Below are 27,397 nucleotides of genomic sequence, written 5' to 3' on the forward strand. Positions count from 1 at the left end.
ACTTACTTTGTGGATACTAGTCAAAACTATAAAGTCAAAACTTTAGCGTTTAGAAAGGGGAAACCCCTTTCATATACGCAATAATTTCTGTCCGTATCAAATTTTGATGGTGCTCCTTACTTTCAGGTGAAAAAACTCTTTTTTTTCTCATTTAATATCTGATCATTTTTATATAATAAGGGGATATCCGGCTCTCTCTCCATGAAAAATTCTGCTACTTGTGTATTCTACGCCCCTCACTTAAGTTTACGATGTGTAAAACTCGAGGGGAGGGGGTAAAGTATAGTGGGTCAAATTGCAAAATGTGTAAAATTTTTCTACATATTATGACTTGAACTGACTTATGTTTTCTGACTTGTAAGCACAGGGTGGGGGATCCACCTAGAACTGGATATTTGAACTAAATCAAAACACTTTGTGTATGCAGATTGTCAAAGGGTGTATTTCAAGAATAGATTTGGGTATTAAGCTGAAACTAGTAAGATGGAACAGTGAAGACTTTAATGGGAAGACCAACTGACAAAAATGTAACATATGCAGGTCGCTACTGACACTATTATCACTGCTGCTTTTACTAATACTACTACTGCTACTAAACTACTCCAGCTACTACTTCACTTGCAACAGCTTGTAAGGCTTAGAGTATTAAGGTGAAAAGGGCGTCAAAAGGGGGTGAGAAACATACATCAGCAATATTTTTGGAACGGCTTACCGTGTCAAGGTGAAATTCCGGGGCATCGTGCAAAGGATGTTTAACTGGCCAAAAGGTAATATGCCCCCCCCCCCCCACAACTCCACCCATGTAATCCTACCGCTATTAATACTGCTTCTACTACTGTTACTACTACTATTAATGCAAAACTAATACTGCAACTACTTCTCCTACAACCATAAAAACTACTATGATACTAGTACTATTAAGGTTAAGTCTATAATGGTAAAATTTAGGAAAACATTGATTGCAAATTCAAATGAACAAAAGACACTATGTGCATTTAGATCAAAATGATCGAAGAACGTGTAACTGATGTATTGTTCCTAAAATGGTTAGGTATTGAACTCGTTTTAAATATTAGGATATAATCTAGAAATGAGAAAAGAAGACGAATTTCTGGTGATCTCAACTTACCCACAAATACATATTTGACACACGCATCGTTCGTTGGCTGAATCTGCCGACATAACCTACTAAGGCAATTTCCAGGAAGCAACTATATAACTAAGGAACTTTTAGGTTTCTTGAGGAACCAATCAATAGTCAAATTATTTTCTTCTGGGGAAACAGCAGAAAGAAACTTCATATTTTGGGTGGAATCATGCAAGACAGGAAAAATAATATAACGGGGTAATAATTATGTAAAGGGAATCGGTCGTAAAAAGTCAGTAAGAAGTGCTAGCCAGGAGGGTAAATTGCTATGGGGAGGGAGCACCTGACTACTCCAGACCTGTTTTACCCCACTCCTGTTCTAGTTTTCCCCCAGAGTTTCGTTTGTACTCTCCAACAGCTTCAATCTAAAATAATGTTTCTAATCCTTCTTATGATTAAATTTAAAAAAAAAATTAACTGGAAGCAAGGAGCGACATTAAAACATAAAACGAACAGAAAATACTCCGCGTATGAAAGGGGCTGTTCCCTCCACAAAGCCCTGCTCTCTACGCTAAAGTTTTTACTGTTTTAAAAAGTAGAGTTGAGAGAAAGAGTCAAACTTTAGCGTAAAGAGCGGAGCATTGAGGAGGGAACAGCCCCTTTCATATATGGAGCAATTTCTGTTCTTTTAAAGTTTTATTGTCGCTCCTTGCTTTCAGCTAAAAAAAACTTGCCTTTTTATTTAATTTCTGAACGGTTTAGAATTAATCGATGATTTGATTTTAGCTCTCCGTACATGAATAATTAAAACGAAATTTCCATATTAATTTATTTTCTTGACTAAATGGCTTTCTCGTAGTTTTGATCGGACGATTTTGAGAAAAAAGGAGCGGGGGAGTAGGCCTAGTTACCCTCCAATTTGTGGGCTATTTAAAAGGGCAACTAGAACTTTTAATTTTTTACAAACGTTTTTATTAGTAAAAATATACGTAACTTGCGAATTAACATACGTAACGAACTTCTATATTCGTATGTTTTTATTACGTATACGAAGGTATTCACCCCTTCGTCAATACCTCGCTCTTTACACTAAAGCTTAAATTTTGTCCCAATTCCATAAGAATTACCCCTTAATCACAAAGGCCGAAGAATAAATGGTTTAAATTAATAAAATTACTTTAGCGTAAAGAGCAAGGTATTAGGAGGAGGTGAACCCCTCATAAGCGTAATAATTTTTGTTCGTTTTAAGTTTTGATGCTGCTCCTTACTTTCAATTGAAAAAACATCTTCCATTGTTTTTTAACTTCATTGTTGTTGAAAAATTTTTTCAGTGTTTTTAAAAAAAAACGCTAAAGAATCCTGCGCCTCCTTCATGAAAAGTTTCTTCCACCATGACAAGCTCCTCCACGGGAAGTTGCCCCCGCAAAAGCCCATCCTCTAGGCCCCTAACCCCCCTCCCCCCGAACCAAAAAATCCCCTTAAAGTGTCTGTACACTTCTCCCAATAACCATTACAGTATGTAAACACTGGTCAAAGTTTGTAACTTGCAACCCCTCCCACGGGGAATGTGGGGAGTAAGTCGTTCCCAAAGACATAGTTATTAGGTTTTCCGACTATGCTGAATAAAATGGCTATCTCAGAATTTTCATTTGATGACTTTCGGAAAAAATGACCGTGGGAGGGGGCTTAGGTGCACTCCAGTTTTTTGATCACTTCAAAAGGGCACTAGAACTTTTAATTTCCGTTAGAATGAGCCCTCTTACGATATTCTAGGACCAATGGATCGATACGATTACTTTTGGAAAAAAAAACAACAACAAAAAAAAAAAAACAAATAAACACGTATCTGTGATCTGTCCTGTGGCAAAAAATACAAAATTTTACATTTTTGTAGATAGGAGCTTGAAACTTCTACAATAGGGCTGTCTGATACGCTAAATCTGATGGTTTGATTTTCGTTAAGACTCAATGACTTTTAAGGGATGTTTCCCCCTATTTTCTGAAGAAAGACAAATTTTCTCAGGCTCGTAACTTTTGATGGGTAGGTCTAAATCTAATGAAACTTATATATTTAAAATAAGAATTAAATTGCAATTCTTTTGAAGTGACTATTGTTATAAAACTTCCGCGTTTTAGAATTTCGATTACTATTGAGCCGGGTCGCTCCTTACTACAGTTCGTTACCACGAACTCTTTTATTACAACTAAGCCAATTGTCATGCTATACACATTACTACACAATACAAATTACCAATCATTTAGCTTAATTCTAAACTCTATTGGAGTTCTGCTAGCTTACTCCACTTGAGATTGTTTATTATAAAATGTGTCTGCCCCCTTCAGAATTTTTAATTTTGTCATTAGCACCAATAGTGTTGAGGAATTCCGGAGGCCCAGACCCTTACCTTCCGAAGCGAATTTTCTTCCGTTTGACTATCGGAAGGGTTAGTCATGGTTTTTTTGGTAGAGAAAATTTGCAAATTTAAGTCAGTAATAGTTACTTTTCACCAAGTTTGTTGAGATCGGAAAGCCTCTTGTGGCAGATGCTCTATTGGCAAGAATTTAGGACCGCTTCCCCCTTAGAGTTAACAACCTGTTTTGAAAAGAAAAAACTGTCTAATGAGAAAAGGTCTAAATTTATAGCTAAATCGGAACTAAATAACTATCATTGCGATTCAGCTTAAGAGTAAAACCTTGTGGCGAAAACGAATTTATAGAAATGTTGAAAAAATGCCTGAATCCACTCAAAATGGTGCGGGATCGACTTTGAAGATACTTTGTTAGAATCATCATGGTCAACAACCCTGTGCAGAAGAATTCTAGTATTCCACCTTCAAGAACAAGGAAAACCACTTTTTTATATGGGGAACACTAATTTGTCTCCTTATTTATTTTTTTTCCTGGGGAGGATTGTATCCATCCAATGAACGTACAATGTTGGAAGAGGGCACATTTAGAAAGGAATAGCTGTAATTATGTAGTAATTATGTATTAATTAATTATGTAAATTAATTATGTAATTATGTAATTATTTTTAAGTATAAAAGAGATCGGGCCACCAAAGTACCCGGAAGTAATTATTTTGTCTTCTATAAATATAGTTTGTTTTAATTGTAATAATTTAGTTTCGCATCTGATGATGATAATGTACTAATGTGATCAAAATATCTGATTAATTTTTGTATCTGTTTTTCACTGTCTAATAAAAGGACCTGTCTCTATTGGAACTCTTATTTGTTTTGGAAGAGGGTCAAATGGTAAATTGAAAATTCAAGATGTCCAATTGATTTTTCTTTAGTCTAAAACCTTAAGAAAGAAATCTCTGACCCCTTCCTCCTCTTCAAAACTGGTACTACAATATCTGGGATTCTACAGTTGAATATCCTGCACTGTAAAATTGTTGTACTGTTATACAGTACAGTGTAAAACGTTTGTTATCTGATGTTCGATATTTTTTAAGCCTTGTTAATTCTTTTATGTCTGTGGCCCCACTTTCGTCACATCAACATTTGTCCCATCATGGTTTCATCAGTAGCTGCAACCTAGTAAAGAACGAACCACAGCCTATTGTAATAAAAAGTTGAAAAAGACGTTTTGAAAAAAGCTGCTAAATGAGAAAAACTGAGATCTGACACTGAATCAGGAATGGTCACCGTTGTTTTGGTTAATCATAAAAGCAAAAGTTTATTGCAAAAACAAATTTACAGTGATTCCAAAAAGGAGCCTGAAGCCCCTCCAAAATGGCATCAGCTCGAAATTAAAAGTGTATCATTGGAATCAGCATAATTGAAAACCTTGTGTAGGATAATTACACTCCTCCACTTTGAACAACAGGCAAAATATTTTTTTTTTTTATTTTTTTTTTACAAAGGCAGCACTTATGTTCCGCCCGTTTATTTTTTTCTTTTTTCTTTTTTTTCTACCAGGCCTAGCGGGTTACCAGAACATCATAGAAAGATGTTCAATGGCTCGTTCGGACGGAAATTAAAATTGCCCTTTTAAGGTGACCAAAAAGCTTTGGTGAATTTTCCACGGGGAATAATTCTTCCGTGGGAGCAGCTTTCCAGTGGGGACAGATATTACTGGGAAAAATTTTCCACGAAGGGGGAAATTTTTGACATGATTTGAAAAACGATTAGAAACTAAAATCTTTTTCAAAAGAGAATGTGAAGTATAACTTCTTTGACTTAAGTCTCCGGCCGGGCACTGCTCGGCGTAGAGAGTGACGTCTGCCTCCTCCACCCACTTCGGTCCATGGCGAGTATTTGCTCTTTGCCCTGTCTGATGTTTGCCCTCGCCAAGAACTCGGACAGGCTGTCGGACCGACGTTTCTTCGGTCGGCCGCGAGGAAAATTTGCTGGTGGAAAATTTGCAGGTGGAGTCGTTCTCCAAAAAATTTCAGGGGGAAATTATCAGCGAGGATGGAAATTACCAGAGGAATTTTCTGGTGAGGTATTTTACGTGGAATGAGCTTTTCAGAGAGGGAGTGTTATTTGAAAAACGATTAGAAATCTAATAAAAGAAAAAAAGTTTTTTAACTGAAATTAAGGAGCAGGAATAAAACTTAATCAAAAAGAAATTCGTCCAAACATGGGGTATTTCGCTTTCCTCAATTCCTCGGTCTTTGCGCTAAATTTTGAGTTTTGGTCCCAATACTTTAAGAACAACCCCTGAAATATATGGGCCGTTTAATTAGAAAAAGAAGCTTTTTCAAAGGTACTAAATATTTAAGCATGAAGAGAGAGGGATTGAGGAGGGGGGAACGCCCTATATACAGAATAAGTTTTGTTCGGTTTCAGTTTTAATTTTGTTCCATCCTATGATTATAGTTAAAGGAGGTAGCACCTGCCTCTTACTTAAGCCCAATGATGCAGTTTACTACATTCTATTATTATTATGTATAATATATATATATATATATATATATATATATATATATATATATATATATATATATATATATATATATTGTTATTATCTAATATGTTGAGATTTTTTCAAACGATGGAGTTTTTCGCAAATAAATCTTGGAATATAGTTAAATCATCAGCGGTAGTGGCGCTAATTTTATTTTTTTTAATTACAATTGTTACCTTTTGCTTAATGATAGGTATTCGGTCAATGCTTCTTGATTAAAAGTTAACGCAGTGACCTCAACAATGTTAGATAATTGGATGACAAAAATAGTTGGGCGTACACCAATTGAATTAACTTTAGTGTAAGATTGAATCAAAAAATTAAGTATTTCAGGTTTGGCAAACTTGAGACAGAAGAAAACAGTCTTTCGTTGAACTTGTTTCAGAGAGCTTGTATCAGGTCGGTACGGGCTGGAGATTTTACTAGGTAAGGACATAAATTTTTACCCTTATGTATTTTTTTCTCAGTTTGAACGCTGCTTATAAATAAAAATTTTGGGCTTTATTTTTAGTTGTTAATGCACTGTTCAAAAAAAAATTGGTACTTTCGACTGGCCCTGTCAAAAATTGAATTTAAACTATAAAAGTGACTCCTAAACTGATTTTGCACGCAAGTTAAACGAATGTACGTTATAATAAGACTAAAACAGTTTTGACTTTATGTGTTGCACAACTACATGTCTTTAATAAAATTAGTTCAACAAAGTCCAAATAGTCAAAAAATAGTCCAAAGCTTACAAAGCCTGTAAAGGTACAGGGGGGGGGTAAGCTCACACACTTTCAGGTATCAAAATACTTTTTTGTGCTCAGAAATGGAAGACAATTTGCCCTTTACTGTAGACATAACATAAAACCTTATCCGGTAAACACGATTTTTAAAGTAATTTTGAATAAAAGCAAAAATGTTTTATGCTTATAACCTTTAAATTTCTGCACTAGGTTTTTTTTAGAGGATACATGTAACCCTTTTTCTTATAACTTGATATTAATTATCAATTTACTACGTAAGTTCATAAAATTTCATTGTTTTTATGTGAATCAGAACTATATTTGTGCATTAGTGTTTTTTTAGAGGATATATGTAACTTTGTTCTTTAAAACTAGATATTAATTATCAATTTACTACATAAGTAAAGAAAGTTTTATTATTTTCTATATATATCCCAACTATATATCTGCATTAATGTTTTTTTAGAGGATAAGCCTATGTGTAGCTTTATTCCTTAAAATTTGATATTGATTGTCAATTTGCTACAAAAGTCTATAAAATGTTATCTTATTCTTTGTTGTTTCTTATATATGAAATTTTGTTTGTTTTTGACGTTATTACTTAGACCGCTGCCTTAAAATAAATATATTTTAGCATCAAGGTACTTTGTCACCATTAAAAGAACTTTTTGACCAAGTTTAAGAACTTTTTTGCTAACCCAGTCAAAACTCTATTGGTATTTATTTTCAAACAGATTTCCTGGCTCTTGCATGCATTTATTTTTGAGTTGAACACGTTTTTGTGCATCTTTGTCACCTATTCCCGTCAAATTACTGTTCCTGAACAGCGTTACCATTGCTGCTTTTCCTCGATTTGCCATCTTCGAAATATGATTGCTCAATCTTCCGTTCGATGTTAGATGGAATCCTAAATATATTGCCTGAGACACAACCTTCACAGCTTCACCATTCAAATTAAAACTTTCTTCATTTTTATTTTCTGTTGATTGTCTACGGCAAAAAATCATCATCTCTCTCTTTTTTGTGTTAATTTCCAGTTTCTTTTCCTCTCAATATTCAGCTGTCAAATCTAACAGAGTTTGTAGCTCCGAACTGGATTTGACGAACAAGGCAATATCGTCGGCAAATAATAGTAATAATAATACTTTATTTCCAAGGTGTAGAACTGGCGCCCACCTTTTTTCAAGATATTCGGCAAGATCATTTATAAAAATAGCAAAAAGTTTTGGTGATAGGGTACTACCCTGTTTTTTTTTTTTTTTTTTAACTCTAGATAAACCGCTTCCTGCTATCTTTACAACATTTCTGGTAAAACAATACATCGAAAGAAGAACCCTTAAAAAGGGTGGCGGAATTCCTGTTCCTAAAAGCGTTCTAAACAGAATTATGCGGTCAACGTTGTCAAATGCTCTACTAAAATCAAGAAAAGCCACGTACAACTTTCCGTTTCCCTTTCAATACTTACTAATTAATGCATTTAGAACAAACATTCGATCAGATGGTGAGTACCCTTTACGGAAACCGGCTTGCTCTTCTCTCAGAATTTACCTCTCATCCAGCCATAATTCCAGCCTTTTGTTTAAGATTTTGTCCTAAATTTTTCCAAGACAGTTTCCTAAGCTGAATGGTTGGTAATTCTCGCACAAGCTTGCATCACCTTTCTTAAATAGGGGGATAACTACAGATATCTTCCAAGGATCAGGCCACTTTTTTTCTTTCGTAACCAAGCTATACAACCCCAGAAGCAGGGGTAATAAAACTACTTGTAGTACATTCAAAGCCTTTGCTGGAATTCCATCTGGTCCTGGCGGAGACCCACCTCTAGTTTGTTTTATGGCATCTTTTACTTCTTCCCGCTGGATTTGGCGACAAAGGTGATAATCTTCTTCCAGTAGGGGGGGTTCAGTGTAGTCACAAGAGTGAGTTCCGACTTCTTTTGCCAGTTTTTCGAAATCGGGTGGGGGCTGTCGTGTGCCAGATGCTGTACCTGCTTCTAGTTTCTCAAAGAAGGGGGGCCACTCGTCCTCCTGCGGAATACATTAGGGAGCAGTCATTTTTTTATGAAACTCTTTTCCATAATTTGCGGGAATCGTTTGTCTTATAGAAATGCGCAAATTCATTTTGTTCCCGCCATCGAAACTCTAGTTTCTTCATTTTTATCATTAGTTTATATTCTTTTCTTTTACTTCTATAATGTTGGAGCAACTCAAGTTTTTCAGTTTCCTTTTTGGATTTTTTAACATATTCTAGCATATGATTTAATTTTTCTTTTTCCTGTTCACATTCATTGTTGGAAAACATGCTTTTTTTGTTGCCCCTTTTTTTGTATCTTTTCAAGTAAAGGACTCTGTATCAGCTCAGCAAATTTTGAAAAAACTTCATTTACATTTCCCGTATTTTCCTCAATCTCACATGCTAGGGCATTCAACTGTTGTAAAATCGGCTCCGAGCAAAATTAATATTTTATTCGGGTCATATTTTTCTCCATCCACTCACATAGTATTCTTGATTTTACCAAGCCAGTTCTACTCATTCCTATTCCAAATGTCTGATGCTTTAGTTTTTCTCTTTTCCGCTGATTTTTACCAATATTTGTCGACTTAAAATAAAAAAAGGTAATGGAAAATGGTCAGACCCAGCAAAATGCACTACCTCGAGGTTTAGGGATTCAGGTGCGAGCCTACTGTCCACCAAAACATAATCAATGACACTAAAATTCATTCCGGAAATGCAAGTAAACTCACCGCGTCAGGTATCATTTCCAAACCTTCCATTTCCAATGATTAGACCAAATTCTCCGCAAATGCCCAACAACTTCCTTCACCATTGGTTTATTCCACCGAGAAAATTTCTTGCGGATCAACAGGGGTGAATAATTTTTCATATTGCACTTTCATTTGAAAAAATAGCTTAATTTCTGATTGTTATTATGATCAGGCCGTTAATCAAAGCCAGCAAAAGTGTATTTTCCAGCAAAGCTTTTTTCGGGGGGAGGGGGACAAAAGAAACTTTAAAAAACGTATCAAGAATATGAAGTTGATATCTATTCCCTTATGATTTCTGGGAATGTTTTTTGTCTACACTGTTCTTGTGAAAGTAAAGAGTAACATTAATCCCCAAAATGAGTAGAATTTATAAGCAAAGAGCCAATTGCAAATCCAACATAAAACAAGCTTTTCTATTAAAAAACGCATGTGTACATAGTTGGGGCAATAAAATTGCTTCAAAGGCTCTGGAGGCTGGGCAATTCTGAAGGTATATTTATTTGGTATTTTCACTATTTGGAACAAAAACTATTTTAAATTTCGACCAAAATCCGTTGGGGCGTGGTTACCAAAAAGGACAGGGAGGAGGAATGGGTGTCCTCCAATCACTATTGGGTCTTAAAAAGATTACTGGTTTATTATTAAATTATGTAATTATAAATCATAATTTTAATTTAATTATTTAATTATTAATGTTTAATTAGTCTTTTAATTATTAATTAGTTAATAACGCTTGTCAAATAGTTCGTGGTAACAAACTGTAGTAAGGAGCGAACCGGCTCAATAGGAACCGAAACTCTAAAATACGGAGTGTTGATTCCAATATATACATCAAAAGAATTCCAATTTTATGCCTGTAAGTTTCATCAAATTTAGTTGTACCCAAGGTTACGAGCCTGAGAAAATTCGCCTTATTTTAGAAAATAGGGAGAAACACCCCCTAAAAGTCATGGAATCATAATGAAAAATCACCCCGTCAGATTCAGTGTATCAGAGAACTCTACTGTAAAAGTTTCAATATCCTATCTTCAAAAATGTGGAATTTTGTATTTTTGCCAGAAGAAAGATCACGGATGCGTGTTTATTTATTTTTTGTTTTGTTTTCTCCCCTGGGGTGATCGTGTCAATCCAGCGTTCCTATATTGTCATGAGAGGGCTCATTCTAACGGAAATAAATAGTTCTAGTGCCCTTTTGAAGTTACAAAAATTGGAGGGCAACTAGGCCCCCTCCCACGCTCGTTTTTTCCCAAAGTCGTCGGATCAAAGTTTCAAGATAACCATTTTGTTCTAAATAATCGAAAAATCTAGTAACTATGTCTTTGAAGATGACTTAATACCCCACAGTCCCCAAGGGAGGCTGCAAGCTATGAACTTTGTCCGTTGTTTACATATAGTATTGGTTATTGGGAAGTATACAGACGATTTCGGGGACGGTGTTTTTGATGGTAGGGTGGGGGGTTTGGGGGGAGGGGGTTACGTGAAATAATCTTTCCATGGAACAATTTATCGTAGGGGAGGTGAATTTCCATGAAGGGGGTGCTGGATTCCCTAGCATTATTTAAAAAAATAATGAGAAATTAAATTAAAAAACGCAAGTTTTTCAACTGAAAGTAAGGATTAGCATTAAAACTTAAAACGAACAGAAATTATTTCGTATATGAGGGGTTTCGTCACCTCCTCAAAACCTCGCTCTTTACGGTCAAGTGTTTTTAGTAATCTAAATAAAGCTATTTGTTCTAATTAATCGGCCTTTGTGATTCAGAGGTCATTTTTAAAGAGTTGGGACAAAATAAAACTTTAGAGTAGAGAGCGAGGTAATGACGAGGGGGCAAACCCCCTCATATACGTAATAAAATGTACGAATATAGAAGTTCGTTATGTAAGTTAATTTGTAAGCTTCTTATATTTATTACTAATCAAAACTTTTGTAAATAAAACGATGAGTTATAGTGGCTTTTTCATGTGACCAGGACAATTGAAGGGCAACTAGGCCTCCTCCCCTCCCCTTTTTTCCTCACAACCGTCTGATCAAAACTTTGAGGAAGTCATTTAGCAAAAAAAGTAAACTTAATAACCAAATTTCGTTTTAATTATTCATTTACGTTGAGCCAGAATCAAAACCATCATTAGTTCAAAAAACTTTCAGAAATTAAATAACAAAAATATGTTTTTTTAACTGAAAGTAAGGAGCGACATTAAAACTTAAAACGAACAGAAATTATTCCGCATGTGAAAGGGGCTGTCCCCTCCATGACGCTCCGCTCCTTACGCTGAAGTGTTTTACTGTTTTAAGAAGTAGATTTGTGAGAAAGGGTCAAACCTTAGCGTAAACAGTGGAGCGTTGAGAAGGGGACAGCCCCATTTATATACGGAATAATTTCTGTTAGTTTTAAGTTTTAATGTCCCTGCTTACTTACAATGAAAAAAACTTGTTTTTTTATTTAATCGTCATACAGGCTCTATGGTCAGTCATATCAATTATTATTATTATCAATTATTTTTTTATTCACTATAAAATTATTAATTATCATTAATAATTATAATTTGATTATTTAATCATTATTATTTAATTAGTCTTTTAATTATTTATAAGTTACCAACGCTTGTCGTCATACAGGCTCTATGTTTTGGTTTATCAATTATTTTTTAATTTATTATTAAAATTATGTAATTTTTATTAGTAATTTAATATAATCATTAAATCGTTATTATTTAATTAGTCTTTTAATTATTAATTAATTAACATCGCTTTTCGTTATGCAGGCTCTATGGTCAGTATATCTACATTTGATGCACTTTGTTTGCAGGTTTTCTTGCAGTTTTTTTTTTTTTTTTAAGTGTTGATTATCCGAGCCTAATATATCTCTTTTTATGCTCCATATTGCAGCGCAAAATGCCTACCCGTAGCTCTACGACGGCTGATCAAACTCCTATCCTTTCTGGGACTCGGATAGCCATCGCAGTTGAGTACCCTTACGAACATGTGGCAAGGAAGGTTCCTAAGAAAAGCAACGGAGGCACAGATGAAAGTCTTAGCAAAGGTTTAATAGAAAACTTTAAGTCACAGATTCTTCTAACTGGGTAAGTTTGTGTAAAAGAGGAAAGAAAAAGAGTCATTCTGACTTTATTCTATAGTATAACTTGGAGTTCCCGGGCAACTTAGCCCTGTGAAACTCATCCCATTTAAATGAAACCTCGTGAAATTCAATCCCCGTTTAACTGAGCCCCTGCTAAGCCACACTCGTCCAAGTCAACACCCGTTTAACTAAGCCTCTATTTACCTCAACCCCATTCAACTCAGCCACCTTGCAATGCAGTCCTTAGGTTAGGTTCAGCTGCCTAAACGGGGTTTTGTTGAACGATGATTGAGTTGCATGGGGTTGAATTATATTATAGTTGAGTATAACAGTGGTTGATTGGCCTGGGAGTTGATTTCAATGAGAGTTGAATTGCACTGATGTTGAACTGAATAAGGGTTGAATTATGTAGGTATTGAGTTCAATGGGGGCTGAGTCGTCCGGGGGTTGGGTTGAATGGGAGTTAATTGAACGAAGGTTGAGTTACCTAGGGTTAAGCTGTACGGGAACCGAATTCAACGGGGGTTCAGATGAAGAAGAGTTCTTTTGAATGAGGGCTCCGTTAAATCAATTCAGTTGAAGGGGGTTCAGTTACAAGCACATCATAGTTTGGAATTCTTTCAAGTTGAAATTGTTAAATTTTCTGAGCGATATAGTTTGAGCGTCCTTCTGCAATATTGTTCAGTTCAAACTTTGAGGCTTGGCCTACTTAATAGAATAGTTTCATTAGTTCTTTTTGAAAACTCTTTCCAAGCCACATTGGATAAAATAGTATTTTGTCGGTAATAACAGGCCTTGTATTGTTTTCCATGCAAGATTTTTCTGACGCCCTCATTCTGTGTTTTTTCTGTTTTTCACTTTTTTTTAAATACGTTTGTCGTTAATAATTTTGTTAATAATTGCCACCCTTGTCACATTGCCCTCCCTCCTAGATTTTGCTCTGAATCAGCTTTTGTTTTACTGCAGGACAGTTAATGACAATACTGGAAGTAAACATCAACACAAACATAGAAGGGGGAGTTGTTTTTAAAAACATACACACAAAAAAACGATGTTATACGTTAAATCCATAAATATTGAATGTTCAGGCTTCTTAAAAAGAAAATTCCCGGATTTTTCTTGAAGTATTACGGATTTTTCGGTATTTTTCCTGAAGTATTACGGATTTTTCTTGAAAATTATTGGAAACTCAGAGTTTCTTGGACAACTCAATGTTTGACAATGCAAAAAGTGAATGGCTTAGGCGTAGAAGTTGTTATAGAGCAATTCTCTAATAGTGATTTCACGCTACTACGTAGCCCTTATGTGTTGGCATAACTAGTATGTTATGACTAAAATCTTACACAACAAATTTAGTCCGTAACAAAGGCAGTTCCAAGTAGACTCGACTTGCAGTTCCGGCAGGTTATGGAAAAGTTTTTTCCGGATTTTCCTTGAAAATTATTGGAAACTCACACTTTCTTGGACAACTCAATGTTTGACAATGCAAAAAGTGAATGGCTTCGGTGCAGAAGTTGTTATAGAGCAAATCTCTAATAGTGATTTCACGCTACTACGTAGCTCTTATGTGTTGGCATAACTAGTATGTTATGACTAAAATCTTACACAACAAATTTAGTCCGTAACAAAGGCAGTTCCAAGTAGACTCGACCTGCAGTTTCGGCAGGTTATGGAAAAGTTAACTTAGTAGCAACAAGATGAAATTTCTGGATGGAAAATTAATAAACTTGGAAAATAATTTAATTTTTGATAATAAAATAAAAAAATAAATAATAATAATAAAATTATATAATAATATTATTTTAATTATGATATTATTAATATATGTTATATGCTGTATACGATATATTATAATGTGATAATATTTAAATTATAAATTTAATAATATTATTATTAATACTATAATAATAAAAATAAAATGAGTAAATTTGATACTTGTGTATTATTTAGAAAACACTCAATAAGTGAAGTTAGGCTCTTTTCTGGAAACAAACTACGATGCAGGTACATTTTATGAGAAAATCGGGTTTCATAGCCACAAAGACAAAACTCAAAGACAAAAAGTTAGGTTAGAATTCTATGTTATAATTTTACAGTGTTCCTAATAAAGTATTATATTTTCATCATATTTTGTTTTATTTCATTAGTTTTATCAAAAGTTTGGGCTATATATTTGCACATTAGAGGGGGGGGGGTACATTACATCAAACACCTAACTTAACCTAACTTAACCACCTTTATATATAAATATTTAATATACCTGCATCATAGTTTGTTTCACGAACGAACCTAACTTCACTTATTGAGTGTGTTCTGAATAATACACAAGTACCGTAAATTTTCCAGAGAAGCCTTTCACGTCTTGATCAGAGCTTGAATATCCGTCCCCATTCCACATTTTCAACTTTTGAATACGAGTATTGTGATGATTTTATAGGAAGATACGGTGGTTTTATGGATCTTTGCGTTGGATTGATCTGAAAGTACTTGTTTAATCGTGAAAGGTATACTAAACCCATTGCAACTTCGCATCTTTAGCATAGAAAATTCCATGCGAGGCGCAAAAACCTCTTTAGACCAATCTCGTCTAGTGGGAGGAGGCTCGAATCTTCTGGCAATTTTTTCGGATAGGCCCAAAACTTTCATTTACACGAGCTGTTACTTAATTACTTTGCTATTAGATTTGCAAACTGAAAACGTACTGGGTAGATTATTTGTTGTACGAAGCCCTTTACACTCAATCAATCAATAATTTTATTGACCATATAAAATGACACGAAAGGGCCCATATGGAGTAAAGGAAAAAAAGAGAAGAGAAAAAAAAATCAGACTATGACAAACAATACCAAATAAACGCACTACACTATGGGTGGCTGCGGTCTTGAGATGAAACAAATTCGACACGTCGTTGGTCCACAGCTACAAATGGACCAGTAACACCATATAGTTGCGTACCTTTGCGGTTACGAGCCCAAAGAGGAAAACTTAGAAGATACTTTTCATACTTGTAATATAGCCTACGGATTGTCCGTTAATCAGTCATGGTAAATAGCTTCCAAAAAGAAGCTAGGGCAAGGACATGAGGGATTGTGTAAGCGTTATAGAGTCTAGCCAGAACATTCTTAGTGCAACGTGTTTTAGCATTAACTAGTAGTCATTAAGCTGTACTAGCCTTCGTGCTGAAATGCCCAAGTAGCACTGCACACGTACTTTTCAGGACAGTACCAAGGGGTAAACCCTGATAAGTTAGGGATGTCGAAAGTTCGATATCAGAATCACCCAAAGTGACTGTGGTACTATCAGAACCTGATCGTTTAGAATTGAACTTAATACATTCACTCTTACTCGGATTGAATTTTAGACCATTACCGTTATACTCTTCACTTAAACTTGCAAAATTCTTCTCTATTATAGACAGGGTTCTACTCAAATTAAGAATATCGTCAGCATATTTCAAAAGCGGTAGGTCAAAGCCACGAAAAATAAAGCTCATTTCAACTTTCTTCTGAGCATCGATAATACTGTTGTTAAATAAAGGTGGTGATGTAATAGCACCTTGTCGAATACCTTTATGTACGGGAATGGACCTGTCAATTAAATCAGAGCTATTACCAGAAAGTGACTTAACCTTTACATTTAATCTCCTATATATGTTTCGAAGGTAGTAGGGTAGCCTTCGAAGGGTAGCTTTTGACGCTGTCAACGATGAACAGTGCACGCCCATTTTCTTTAATTGCGCCCAAAAGCTAGACACTATTCTATGCCAGTGACTACTTTGACGTTACCTACACTCATTTGTGTAACATTGGAGCAGCTCCTGGTTGTAATTAATTAAAAAAAAAACAAGTTTTCTTAACTGAAAGTAAGGAGCAACATTAAAACTTTGAACGAACAGAAATTACTCCATATATGGAAGGGGCTTTTCCTCCACAACGCCCCGCTCTCTACGCTAAAGTTTGACTCTTTCTCTTAACTCAACTTTTTAAAACAGTAAAAACTTTAGCGTGAAGAACGGGGCGTTGAAGAGGAAAAGCCCCTTTCATTCTGTTCACGGAGTAATTTCTGTTCGTTCTAAGTTTTAATGTCGCTCCTTACTTTCAGTTAAAAAAACTTGATTTTTGTATTTAATTCCTGGACGTTTTTGAATTACTGCATGTTTTGATTTTGGCACTCTGCACATAAATAATTAAAAATAAATTTGTATATTAATTTTTTTTTGACTAAATTTTTTTTCTCATAGTTTTAATCGGAAGATTTTGAGAAAAAAGGAGCGGGGCAGGAAGCCTAGTTGCCCTCCAATTTTTTGATTACTTAAAAAGGCAACTAGAACTTTTAATTTTTTATGAACGTTTTCATTAGTAAAAAATATTTGTAACTTACGAATTAACTTACGTAACGAGCTTCTATATTCGTATGTTTTTATTGCGTATATGAGGGGGTTCACCCCCTCGTCAATACCTCACTCTTCACATTAAAGCTTGAATTGTGTCCCAATTCTTTCAGAATGACCCATAAATCACAGAAGCCGTAGAATAAATTGTTGAAATTACTAAAAATACTTTAGCGTAAAGAGCGAGGTAGTATGAAGACGTGAATCCCTCATATGCGTAATAATTTCTGTTCGTTTTAGGTTTTAATGCTGCTCCTAACTTTCAGTTGAAAAAACTTTTCATATTTATTGTTCATTGTTTTTTTTTAATAATGCTAGAAAATCCTGCGCCCCCTTCATTAAAATTCTCTTCTCCCATGACAAATTCCTCCATGGAAAGATCGTCCCACGTAACCCCCCTTATCAACTTCTCCCCCCCCCCGAAACAAAAAAAAATCCCCTGAAAACCTCTGTACACTTCCCAATAACCATTACTATATGTAAACACTGGTCAAAGTTTGTAACATGAGGAAGTATGTTTGTTGACTGTGGGAAAGTTTGTCGTCCCTAAAGACATAGTTATTAGGTTTTTTGACTATAATGAATAAAATGGCTACCTTAGAATTTTGTTCCGGAGACTTAGGGGAAAAAATGAGCGTGAGATGGGGCCTAGGTGCCCTCCAATTTTTTTTTGTCACTTAAAAAGGGTACTAGAGCTTTTAATTCCCGTTAGAATGAGCCCTCTTGCAACATTCTAGGACCATGGGGTCCATACGCCCATCCCTGGGAAAAAAAAAAACAACAACAAATAAAAAACAACAAATAAACACGCATCCGAAATCAGTCTTCTGGTGAATATCCAGATTTTTATAGATAGGAGCTTGAAACTTTTACAGTGGTGTTCTCTGATAGGCTGAATGCGATGGTGTGATTTTCGTTAAGATTCTATGACTTTTAGGGGGTGTTTTCCCCTGGTTTTTAAAATGAGGTAAATGTTCTCAGACTTGTAACTTTTGATGGGTAAAACTAAACTTGATGAAATTTATATGTTTAAAATCAGCATTAAAATACGATTCTTTTGATGTACATATTGGTATCAAAATTCTATTTTCTAGAGTTTTGGTTACTGTTGAGCCGGGTCGCTCCTTTCCTTACTACAGTTCTTTACCACGAACTGTTTCACTCTAAATTAGAGCCAATTTTTGTTATTATGCAAGGGAGGCCCCAACCGATTCACAACAAGTACCATCTCCGCTGTGGTAATACGGAAAGCGTTAAGTGACATATTGGTAAAAAAAATGAGTTATACATTGAATCTACTAGAATCCTAGCCGAATTTCGTCCAGGCCGAGTGGTCGGCGCGCTAGATTTGGAGTCAGCTGTCCGAAGGGCGGGGTTTCCATTCCTAGTGTGGCCCGCTATTTGGTTTGGGACGAGGATCATTGACGTGACTCTGTAAGCTCAGGCAGGGTCAACCCAGCTCTAAATGAGCACCTGAAGAAATCTTGGGAAGGTAAGCAGGGAGGGGGGGGGGCGAAAGCACAGGATGGCTAGCACCCAACCCCCCTTCATTGCAATTTTTGGATGAAGGGCCTTTAGACGGAGATAAGCACGACCGGTTTGGACTTCATGGGTATAGTCTTATCCTTTACCTTTTTTTCCTCTACTAAAATTGAATACGCCTCATTGATTGATTTAATCAGAATGCACATACCCCCTTTTGTTCTAGAGATGGTCTTAATTTTATAATTCATTCAAAACGTGTTATAACGAAATTTCGACATTTTATAGACCAAAAAGCGTTAAAAGCACGACCCCTCCACAGCCACGAAGATTGTCATATAAAGCCAACCTTGAGATGGCTAGAAAGGCACGATTGGAGCTGGAGAGAAATACGGAGACAGATTTTCCAAAATAGTCTTTTTGCTTCTCCTGAACATTTTGGAAAATTTCGACTTTCGTATTTCCGCAGCCGATTGTTCATACGCGCAAAAAGTTCATTCATTAGACAGTTTGTACTTGAGTAATATCACGCATTCTTACACACCTTAAATAGGAGCAATTTCATTGAATTATAGTGACGTAGACTTAAAAACCACAAATTGGTGGGACATGGTGGCTGGAGGCCTTCACTGAAGAATCTTACGATACTAAAACAGGTTTAGCAATTGTGGCGAACGGTTAGATCCGTAATTTTTGAAATATCTGAAAACCTACTTTTGCCAGTGTTAAGGATAGGCCTTTTGATACCGACAAAGAGTTTAAAGGTAACTAAAATTAGTTTTTTAAGGTTTTACTTGATAATTATATTTATTATTTAAAATAGAATATTATAGTGTAAAAATAGGAAATCTCTAGAATAGGGCCTTCAGAAAGAACCTTGCAAGAACAAAAAGAGCTACTTTTATATTGCGAATTTTATACTCATATTTATAGTTTCATTCACGTTTTTGATAGTTCATCCCCAGCCCCCCTCTAATGCTCTCATATAGCCCTAGAGTATTTAAAGAAACTAATTAAAGAAATTATAGATTTCTTACTGTGTAAAATTGTAAAAAACATCAACGAATTATTTTTCATTGTTTTTCCCCTTTTTATATGTTTTTGAATCGCTTTTCATCATTTATTATATTACTTTTTTCTACACAGCTTAAGGCTATGCAAGACCGCTGGAGGGGGGGAACTGGAGGGGGAAGAAATGTCAAAACCTGTACCGAACCATGAAGATAAGTTTAAAATTTGCAATCTAAAAATATGTCTCTTTTAGTTCTTGCATGGGTCCTTCTGAAGCCTTTCTTTATCATAAGATAGGAAAATGGTAAAATTCTAGACGAGCTATTTTGCTGTTTTGGAAGGGGGTTAGGTTACGAACATGGTACTTTCATGGATGGATTCACAGACCAAAGAATGTCCTGGGAATGCATTTTGAGGGTTAAACCTACCATAGTTCTTATTATTGACTTACTGGTAAAGTGAACATACCAAAAAGGTGCCTTTTTTATGCTCTTTACGAATATAATAATCGCTTCTATCGCAAATTCAAATTTAAGCACTTTTCGAGTTCTTAAAAATGACGAATTTTCAATTCAAGTATGAGTTATCGGTCCTTTTTTGAGAAAATAAAACTACGTTTTCTCAGCACCGTTTTCTCGATCGTTTTCGACAGAATAATACTGCATTTCCTTGGTGTCAAAATTATTTATAGTTAGGTTAGGTTGGGTTAAGTTGGGTTAGGTCAAAAAGTGCTTAAATTTGAATTTGTGATAGAAGCGATTGTTATATTCATAAAGAGCATAAAAAAGGCATCGATGGTATGTTCACTTCATCGGTAAGTCAATTGTATGAACTGTGATACGTTTACCTTTTGAGGTACCAACCTCCACTCTTTCTCCCTCTAGAGGGCACTGACCCTTGATGGCCTTTAAATTTTTGCTTTATAAATTTACCTTTAGATATGTTTAGATTTGTGGGTGTGCTTTTTTTCGTCTTTTTTCTTCTTTTCTTCTTTTTTTTCTATCTCCCTGGATTCCTGACCATAAAGCCTTGTCAAGAGCTTGTGTAGATTAACTTCAATTACCTTAATCCGCTGCTCTGAGCTGGCTTAGGATTTCCGTCCTTGTAAGTGTTCCGTAATGACTTCTGTAGGACTTATTTTTGGTAAGATAACTTAGAAATAGACATACCTTTAAAATCCTAATTTCATCCCGAGTCCAAAAAATTTGCGTAGTTAATGAACATTACCCCCAGTCTCCCCCTAACACGGAAATATATACCGTAAATTGTACATACGCAATGAATTTTCCATTATTTTGACAAACTGTTAATTCAATTTGATGAAATAGTGACAAATAGTGACACGGAAAATTCTGTGCATTGATACAATTCAAGCCATATATTTGGACTTTAGGGGGTTTGGGGGTTAAGTTAATTTTTGATGCCAATCAGTGTCATATTTGGATTCTAAATAGAATTCTGATTCCAAAGGTTTGTCTATTTCTTAGCTATCTCTATGTTACGTTAATCGGAAACTTTACCTAATTTTCGTGTCTGGTTACTTATTACTTCCTGGTTGAGAATACAGTGACCTCCCAGTTGAGCACGAACTCTTGATGTAGGCAATAAATTTTGCACTTATGTGTGTGAGTTCACGATTCAATCTATCTTTATATTCTCCATTCAATTCTCTTTCCAAGTATATTAATCTTTGCCGTCCCAATCACATACTACCCCCATCATTATTGGGGGCCAGAAATAGCCTAGGCTATGTACAGAAGTTGTATGATTTTGTGGATTTACCATTATTTTGTGGATTTACGCAAACTTCTTCGATCAAGAAGTTTGCTCTGTCTATCTGAGAAAAACTGGTTTGACTATCTGCAATCGGTTATAATTAGCTTTGCCTCAATAAGAAAAACTACGATGCTAGTATATTTTAAATAAATATTTAATATATAGAGGTGGTTAGGATTGGTTAGAAATTTCATATAATGCGTTCTGGGCGGCCTGCTTTCCATAATTTTCTTCTGTAGCTTCCATTATTTCGTTACTAAAGTATTACATTTTCATTATAATTTCGGCATATTTCCTTAAGGTTAACCTAACTTCACTTCTTGAGTGGGGTCGTTATAATACTTCAGTACCTCTTTTACGCTTATTTTTCATCATTCTCATCAACAGCTGGCTTACAATTTCAAATAGGCTAGAATATTTGATAAAAAAATACACAGATCCAAAACCTTTTTTATAGCCCAAGGCTATATATGGCCCCATTAAGTGGGGAGGGACAGGGCAATAATTGTTGTATTTGGAAAAGCATTGTACGAAGGATCTAATGATATATTTTTTTTTCAATCCTATGAGGAAGCTTAACTAGCTTATTATTTTTACCAATTGATTAACATTTTTTTTTTTTTTTTAATGTCTTTGTGCTGTTGCATCGATGATTTCTCTTTTCGTTATAAATTAATTGCGTCTCTATTCTTCTGTATTTTTTTTTTACATTTCACTGACAAAGTTATCACTGATAGAGTTATTTTTCTTTGATAGCTTGACAGGGTCGTTACTAGCCAAAATGCTTGGGTGGGAGGGCAAGAGATTTTACCGACTGACTGGTTTTTTTTTACCAACAGTTTCTTTTTTAACAATAATTAGCATAATGTTCTTTTCGAAACAGCACGTAATATCAGTGCAAGAGTCGGTAAAACCGAAACTGAAAACTGCGCTTACCGTCCAAGTTTAAAATTCATGTAGATGTCAATATTTTCGTGGTCTTTATTTAACCAAACAACTAATTTTGGGGGCGTCGGAAAAATCGTCGCGCCACAATTTTGACGACTTATTTTTTTTACCAAGTGCCCTAAAATATTCCCCCCATACATGATGGTCCTGTAGCTTGTACATCTTGCCTAATAGCCTAATTTATAGTTGTAATCTGGATGGGCTGTAATCTGGATTTCCCTCTCTTATTAGTGTGAAACAAGGTAAATAACAGTTGGTCTTGTGTGATTGGTGATCTTGGTCCAAGATTCTATTTGTGAACTAATCACTATAATGATAGGATTACTTCGATACAACCAGGTTACACCAACAACACGGTCGAGGTGCACCCCCCCCCCCCCGCCAAAAAAATTAACTTTTTGTCAGCCCCTGATTACACCCAGAAACTTTCTATGCAATTGACTTTTAGAGTTTCTTCCAGTTCAACTGCATCCTCACCCCATGGACTATGTCTGGACATAGGCTTAAGCTATATCCCTGAGCTCACTGATTTTATTGTTGGTAGCAATTGATTTATAATGCCAAGCAATGCCGAAAAAGAAAGATACGAGAATGCTATCAAGACCTAATAATAAAAAAAAAAACATAGAAATAAGCAATATTCTTCAGAATAGTGGGGCATCACTCTACTGTGATCACTTTTAATTACAGTAATCCATGGTTGCACTACACATTTACTATGTTTATGATATAGGCATTACTATGTTAGAGCTTTCTCGTATGCACTATTTGATTCAAAATTTTGAGCTGAAACTGTTCGTATATGTAATTCAGAAAGTGACTTTTCATGCGAATATACGAGTTTAAATTTGGAGGGTTGAACTTTCCAAACTAGGGAGAATCCACTCCTTTATAATCTCCTCCACAAATGAAATATTTGAAATACGGTAATGTAATGCCGCAATACAAAAGAATAGTTATTGGAAATAATGATTTTCAATCAGCCTTCTCAACCTTCTCAAGACCAGATCACAATTTGCGCTTTACTGAAAAATAAAAAACAAACAAACAAATGACCGTGGATTGTCAGTTAAATTGACATATACTGACATCTCTTCGTTAAGGTTTTGATAATTTCTCTCTTATTAAAGTAAGAAAGGTGAAAACATTTCAAACGTCAGTAAAGCGCAAATTCTGTTCTGGTTTTGAGGCATAGGGTTATCAGTCCTACTCATTTTAATTTTCGCTCGTTTGGATTTTGACTCGGCTAATTATTGTAATTTCAGTTCGTTTTGTGTTTCATCTATTTATTCATAGGGATTTGTGGCAGTTTTACGCTTGGAAGATTATTTGACTTTAGTTTTGCTCATTCTTAACTGAAGGAGCTCTTAATTTTTCTTTGAAAAAATTTTCTTGTGGATTTTTTTTTAATTTATTACCATTAAAGTATAAATGAAACCCAAAACGAACATAATTTAGATAAGCAATCATAGCAAACAAGCACAGAATTCTAAGATTTCTGGTGATTATGGGATACTCCTCCCACTGCCCCCCTCTGCATAGGAGCGCTATTCTTGAAAGGGGGGCTTTACAGCCCATATGCTAGCAAGTATAATTTAAGAGTATTAACATGACGATGGATGAAAATGGGGTTCTGGGTAAAGGTAGTAAGTACCCCCTGACTAGGAAAACTGCTTAGGCGCGTAACTGTACTCAATTTGAGCCTCTTAGAATTGAATATATAGCCTGAATTAGGGTCCAGGCAGTTGTCCGCTTTTATAAAAACGTCTTGAAGGCTTACCAGCTTTATCAAGATCTTTTGGCGCTCCTAAGCTATTACTATTATGTGTACCCTTCGATACAGAAGATTATTATATTTGAATTCAATGTAAGCATATAATCCCGAATTGAGACTCATTATCTAAGATAGTAGTAGTAAAAAATTATTTTAAGGATGGAGAAACCTTAAGGAATGAAGCAGAAAGGATCTCTGACAAGAACGAGCAGTAGGACGGACTTGGGCATCCGTGTTGGCCCTTAGCAGCTTTGGTTTGTCTCAGTTAGTATTAACAGGATTGTCTCTCCAGTAGAATAAAATGTACAAAAACGTAGCCCGCTATTCTTAGAAAACAATTCACGGGCGTTGCGCTTTGTGAATTAAAAAAAAATTATTTTTGGTATTTTCATTTCTTTTAAACAAAAAAAAATAGCCCTCCCCTAAATTTTCTAAAATTTCTTTTTGGTACCTTCATTTTTAGAAAAAATCAAAACCCCCCCATAATTTTCGTGAATTGGCTTCCCTTGTCCCTTTGAGTGATCCAGGAGTGTACATGTTTTATTGACGAGCAAGCCAAAATTTTCAGAGAAACTTCCTTGAATGGAGACATATTGTGTTCTAAGAATTCCATACTCAAATTGATATTTGTTTCTGTGTTGAACAATTGTTAAATGGGTCCAATGTTCAATCTTCAGTACAGCATGTGCACATCTGGATATAACCTGTGCAGAGAGAAGTTCACGGAAAAATCACGCTGGGTAGTTACACACGTTTCTTTCTTAATAGAACTTTTTAGCTTCTGTTTTCTTAGTTATATGAGAGGCTCAATCTAGTTCACTTCACTTAAGTGGTAAATTGCATTTTCTCTTTATGTAAATGTTATACACTAGGGGTAATCGACCTGGCTTCCCAGTGACATGGGATTCTTTGATCTTTAATATGCGGCTTATGGAAAAATATTGGCTGAGATACGGGACCATTTTCATTGCAGTTAATATAAAGTACCCACTACTTGATAGCTACCCATAGGGTGGGGGGGAGAGCGTCACTCCGATTCTTCCTAAGTCTCGAACTTTTTACGATGCCTCCCATAATTTCTTATACTTTTCCTGTAATCTAAGATTTCTGGTGGTTATGGGCTGCTCCTCCCCACTGCCCCCCTCTGCATAGGAGTGCTATTCTCGAAAGGGGGGCTTTACAGCCCATATGCTAGCAAGTATAATTTACTTTGGTCTTTTCCGAAATTGATACTGGCTGCAGTGAGCGGGGGGATGCTGCAAAAGAGCGTGTACATACAATTATATGCGGAGCGATCACTTTGTCACTTGAAAAATGACACGAGAACAATCGATTTTTGCCTGGCTCTAGTTATTCTTAATTGAGATTTTGTTACCATAGACTGTTTGATCACATTGTACTGTTGTTGCACTTGGTTACTTTATTTGCTTTCCTTCTTATTTCTTAAATAAAACAAACAATGGAAGAGAAGCGTGCGTAGCTGTGTTGGCCTCAGGTGGCTTGGTGCTGCGGTGAGTTGTCAGTAATACTTGTAGTAGTAGTATTAATGGCTCAGCCCTTAGGGCTCGACCCAAGGTCATATTCATATTCAGAATTTTTTCTGGATGGAGGGGGGGGGGTACCAAAAGATTTTTTCATGAAGGTCTGCTAAAAGAATTTTTTCTAGGGGGTATAATGTTTTTACCTTTGTTTTTAAGACCAGTTTACGAGTTTGAAAAATATGTCGGGGAAATGAGGCCCCTAAACCACCTTAATAGCCCCCTCCCCTGGATACGGCCCTTATTGAACCATCAGTTCTTTTTGTGAGCCACGCCTTTTCTCTCATAATATAGAGGGATCTAGGCTACGCACTTACCTCGGAGGTAAGGTAACTCCTACGCCTAATATTCAAACATAGGAGACCAGAGGAAAATAGTGGATTGCAGCACAATGGGGTGACAGGAGGGGGGACTAGTGAAGAAATACAAATTAGCTGCACATAGTTCAAAAATATCTTCATTCTAACGATAAGTAAATCAAAAGGAAGTCCTGAGGGGTTACCCACTAAGGGATTATGTACACCAGGTGACGCGTGCCAAGCGTAGGAGAACTATACCAACAAAGGTTTTGCGGGTTGTGCCAAGCGTGGAGACGTATATCTTTAACTTTCTCTAACTACTTATTTATCTGTCAAATTTTAACCCGTCAAGTTAATTGATAAATAGCCGGTTCGCCATCCATATTTTGACACTTTTCTAAGCAAGACAACTCTGCCCTGTCATAAATTTTGAGTATTAACCTGGAGCTCACAAACTATGGAACACAATTTTATTGTGATCAAGGATTAGGATTCGGTGTGATCAAGGATGTTAACGTGTATGTTAATAATAATAATTTATCTATCACCCACTTTACAAAACAGAGGTTAAAGGGAGTAAAAGCAAAAGACAAACAGCAAAAGAAGAAGAAGAAACAAAGTTAATCACATACAGAAATTAAATGAAAAAAACTAGTTTTTTCAACTGTAAGTAAGGAGCGACATTAAAACTTAAAACGAACAGAAATTACTCCGTATATGAAATGGGTTTTCCCCTCTTCAACGCCTCGCTCTTTACGCTAAAGCTTTTAATTGTTTTAAAAAGTAGAATTGTGGCAAAGAGTCAAACTTTAGCGTAAAGAGCGAGACGTTTTAATGTCGCTCCTTACTAACAGTTAAAAAACTAGTTTTTTTCATTTTATTTCTGAACATTTTTGAATTAATGTATGTTTGATTTTGGCTCTCCACCATAGGACTTGTCCAATCTTATTGAATTTTTTGTATTTAATCAGATTAACAGATTATTAAAATGAAATGTGTATATTAATTCCTTCTTTGGCTAAATGGCTTTCTCTTAGTTTTCATCCGACGATTTTGAGAAATAAGGGGTGGGGAAGGAGGCCTAGTTGCCCTCCAATTTTTCGATTACATAAAAAGGCAACTATAACTTTTAATTTTTAACTAACGTTTCTATTAGTAAAAAATATACGTAACTTAAGAATTAACTTACGTAACAAACTTTTATATTCTTATATTTTTATTATGTCTATAAGGGGGTTTGTACCCTCGTTAATGCCTCGCTCTTTACACTAAATCGTAAGTTTTGTCTCAATTCTTTAAGAATGACCCCTGAATCAGAAAGGCCGTAGAGTAAATAGTTGAAATTACTAAAAATACTTTAGCATAAAAAGCGAGGTATTTATCTCCTCCTAAATACCTCGCTATTTATGCTAAAGTATATTTAGAGCCCCTCATATGCGTAATAATCTCTGTTCGTTTTAAGCTTCAATGCTACTCCTTACTTTCTCCTTAATAGAAAAAACTTTTTCATGTTTATTTTTTCATTTTTTTTATAGTACTTTTATAAAATCCTGCGCCCTTTTCATTGAATTTCTCTTCCCCCATGACATATTTCTCCAAGGAAAG

The 27,397-nt window shown here is 35.5% G+C and overlaps 2 protein-coding genes across 3 annotated transcripts in view; one reads left to right on the forward strand and one right to left on the reverse strand.

Moving 5' to 3' along the window:
• Window positions 1-1,203, reverse strand: part of LOC136037695 (uncharacterized) — a gene marked incomplete in the record, with an annotated part of 547,833 nt that extends 546,630 nt beyond the window's left edge. The window contains 1 exon segment of the mRNA XM_065720451.1: window positions 1,130-1,203. Coding sequence (XP_065576523.1) covers window positions 1,130-1,182 — 53 coding nt within the window.
• Window positions 1,204-6,333: 5,130 nt separating this feature from the next.
• LOC136037697 (uncharacterized) overlaps window positions 6,334-27,397 on the forward strand; it is a 47,962-nt gene continuing 26,898 nt past the window's right edge. For both annotated transcript variants that reach the window (XM_065720454.1, XM_065720455.1), the window contains exons 1-2: window positions 6,334-6,430; window positions 12,385-12,578. In XM_065720454.1, coding sequence (XP_065576526.1) covers window positions 12,391-12,578 — 188 coding nt within the window. In that variant the 5' untranslated portion in view covers window positions 6,334-6,430; window positions 12,385-12,390. The remainder of the gene's footprint in view (window positions 6,431-12,384; window positions 12,579-27,397) is intronic.

Source organism: Artemia franciscana, chromosome 17, assembly GCF_032884065.1.
Source record: "Artemia franciscana chromosome 17, ASM3288406v1, whole genome shotgun sequence".
In the NCBI taxonomy this organism is placed as follows: domain Eukaryota; kingdom Metazoa; phylum Arthropoda; class Branchiopoda; order Anostraca; family Artemiidae; genus Artemia; species Artemia franciscana.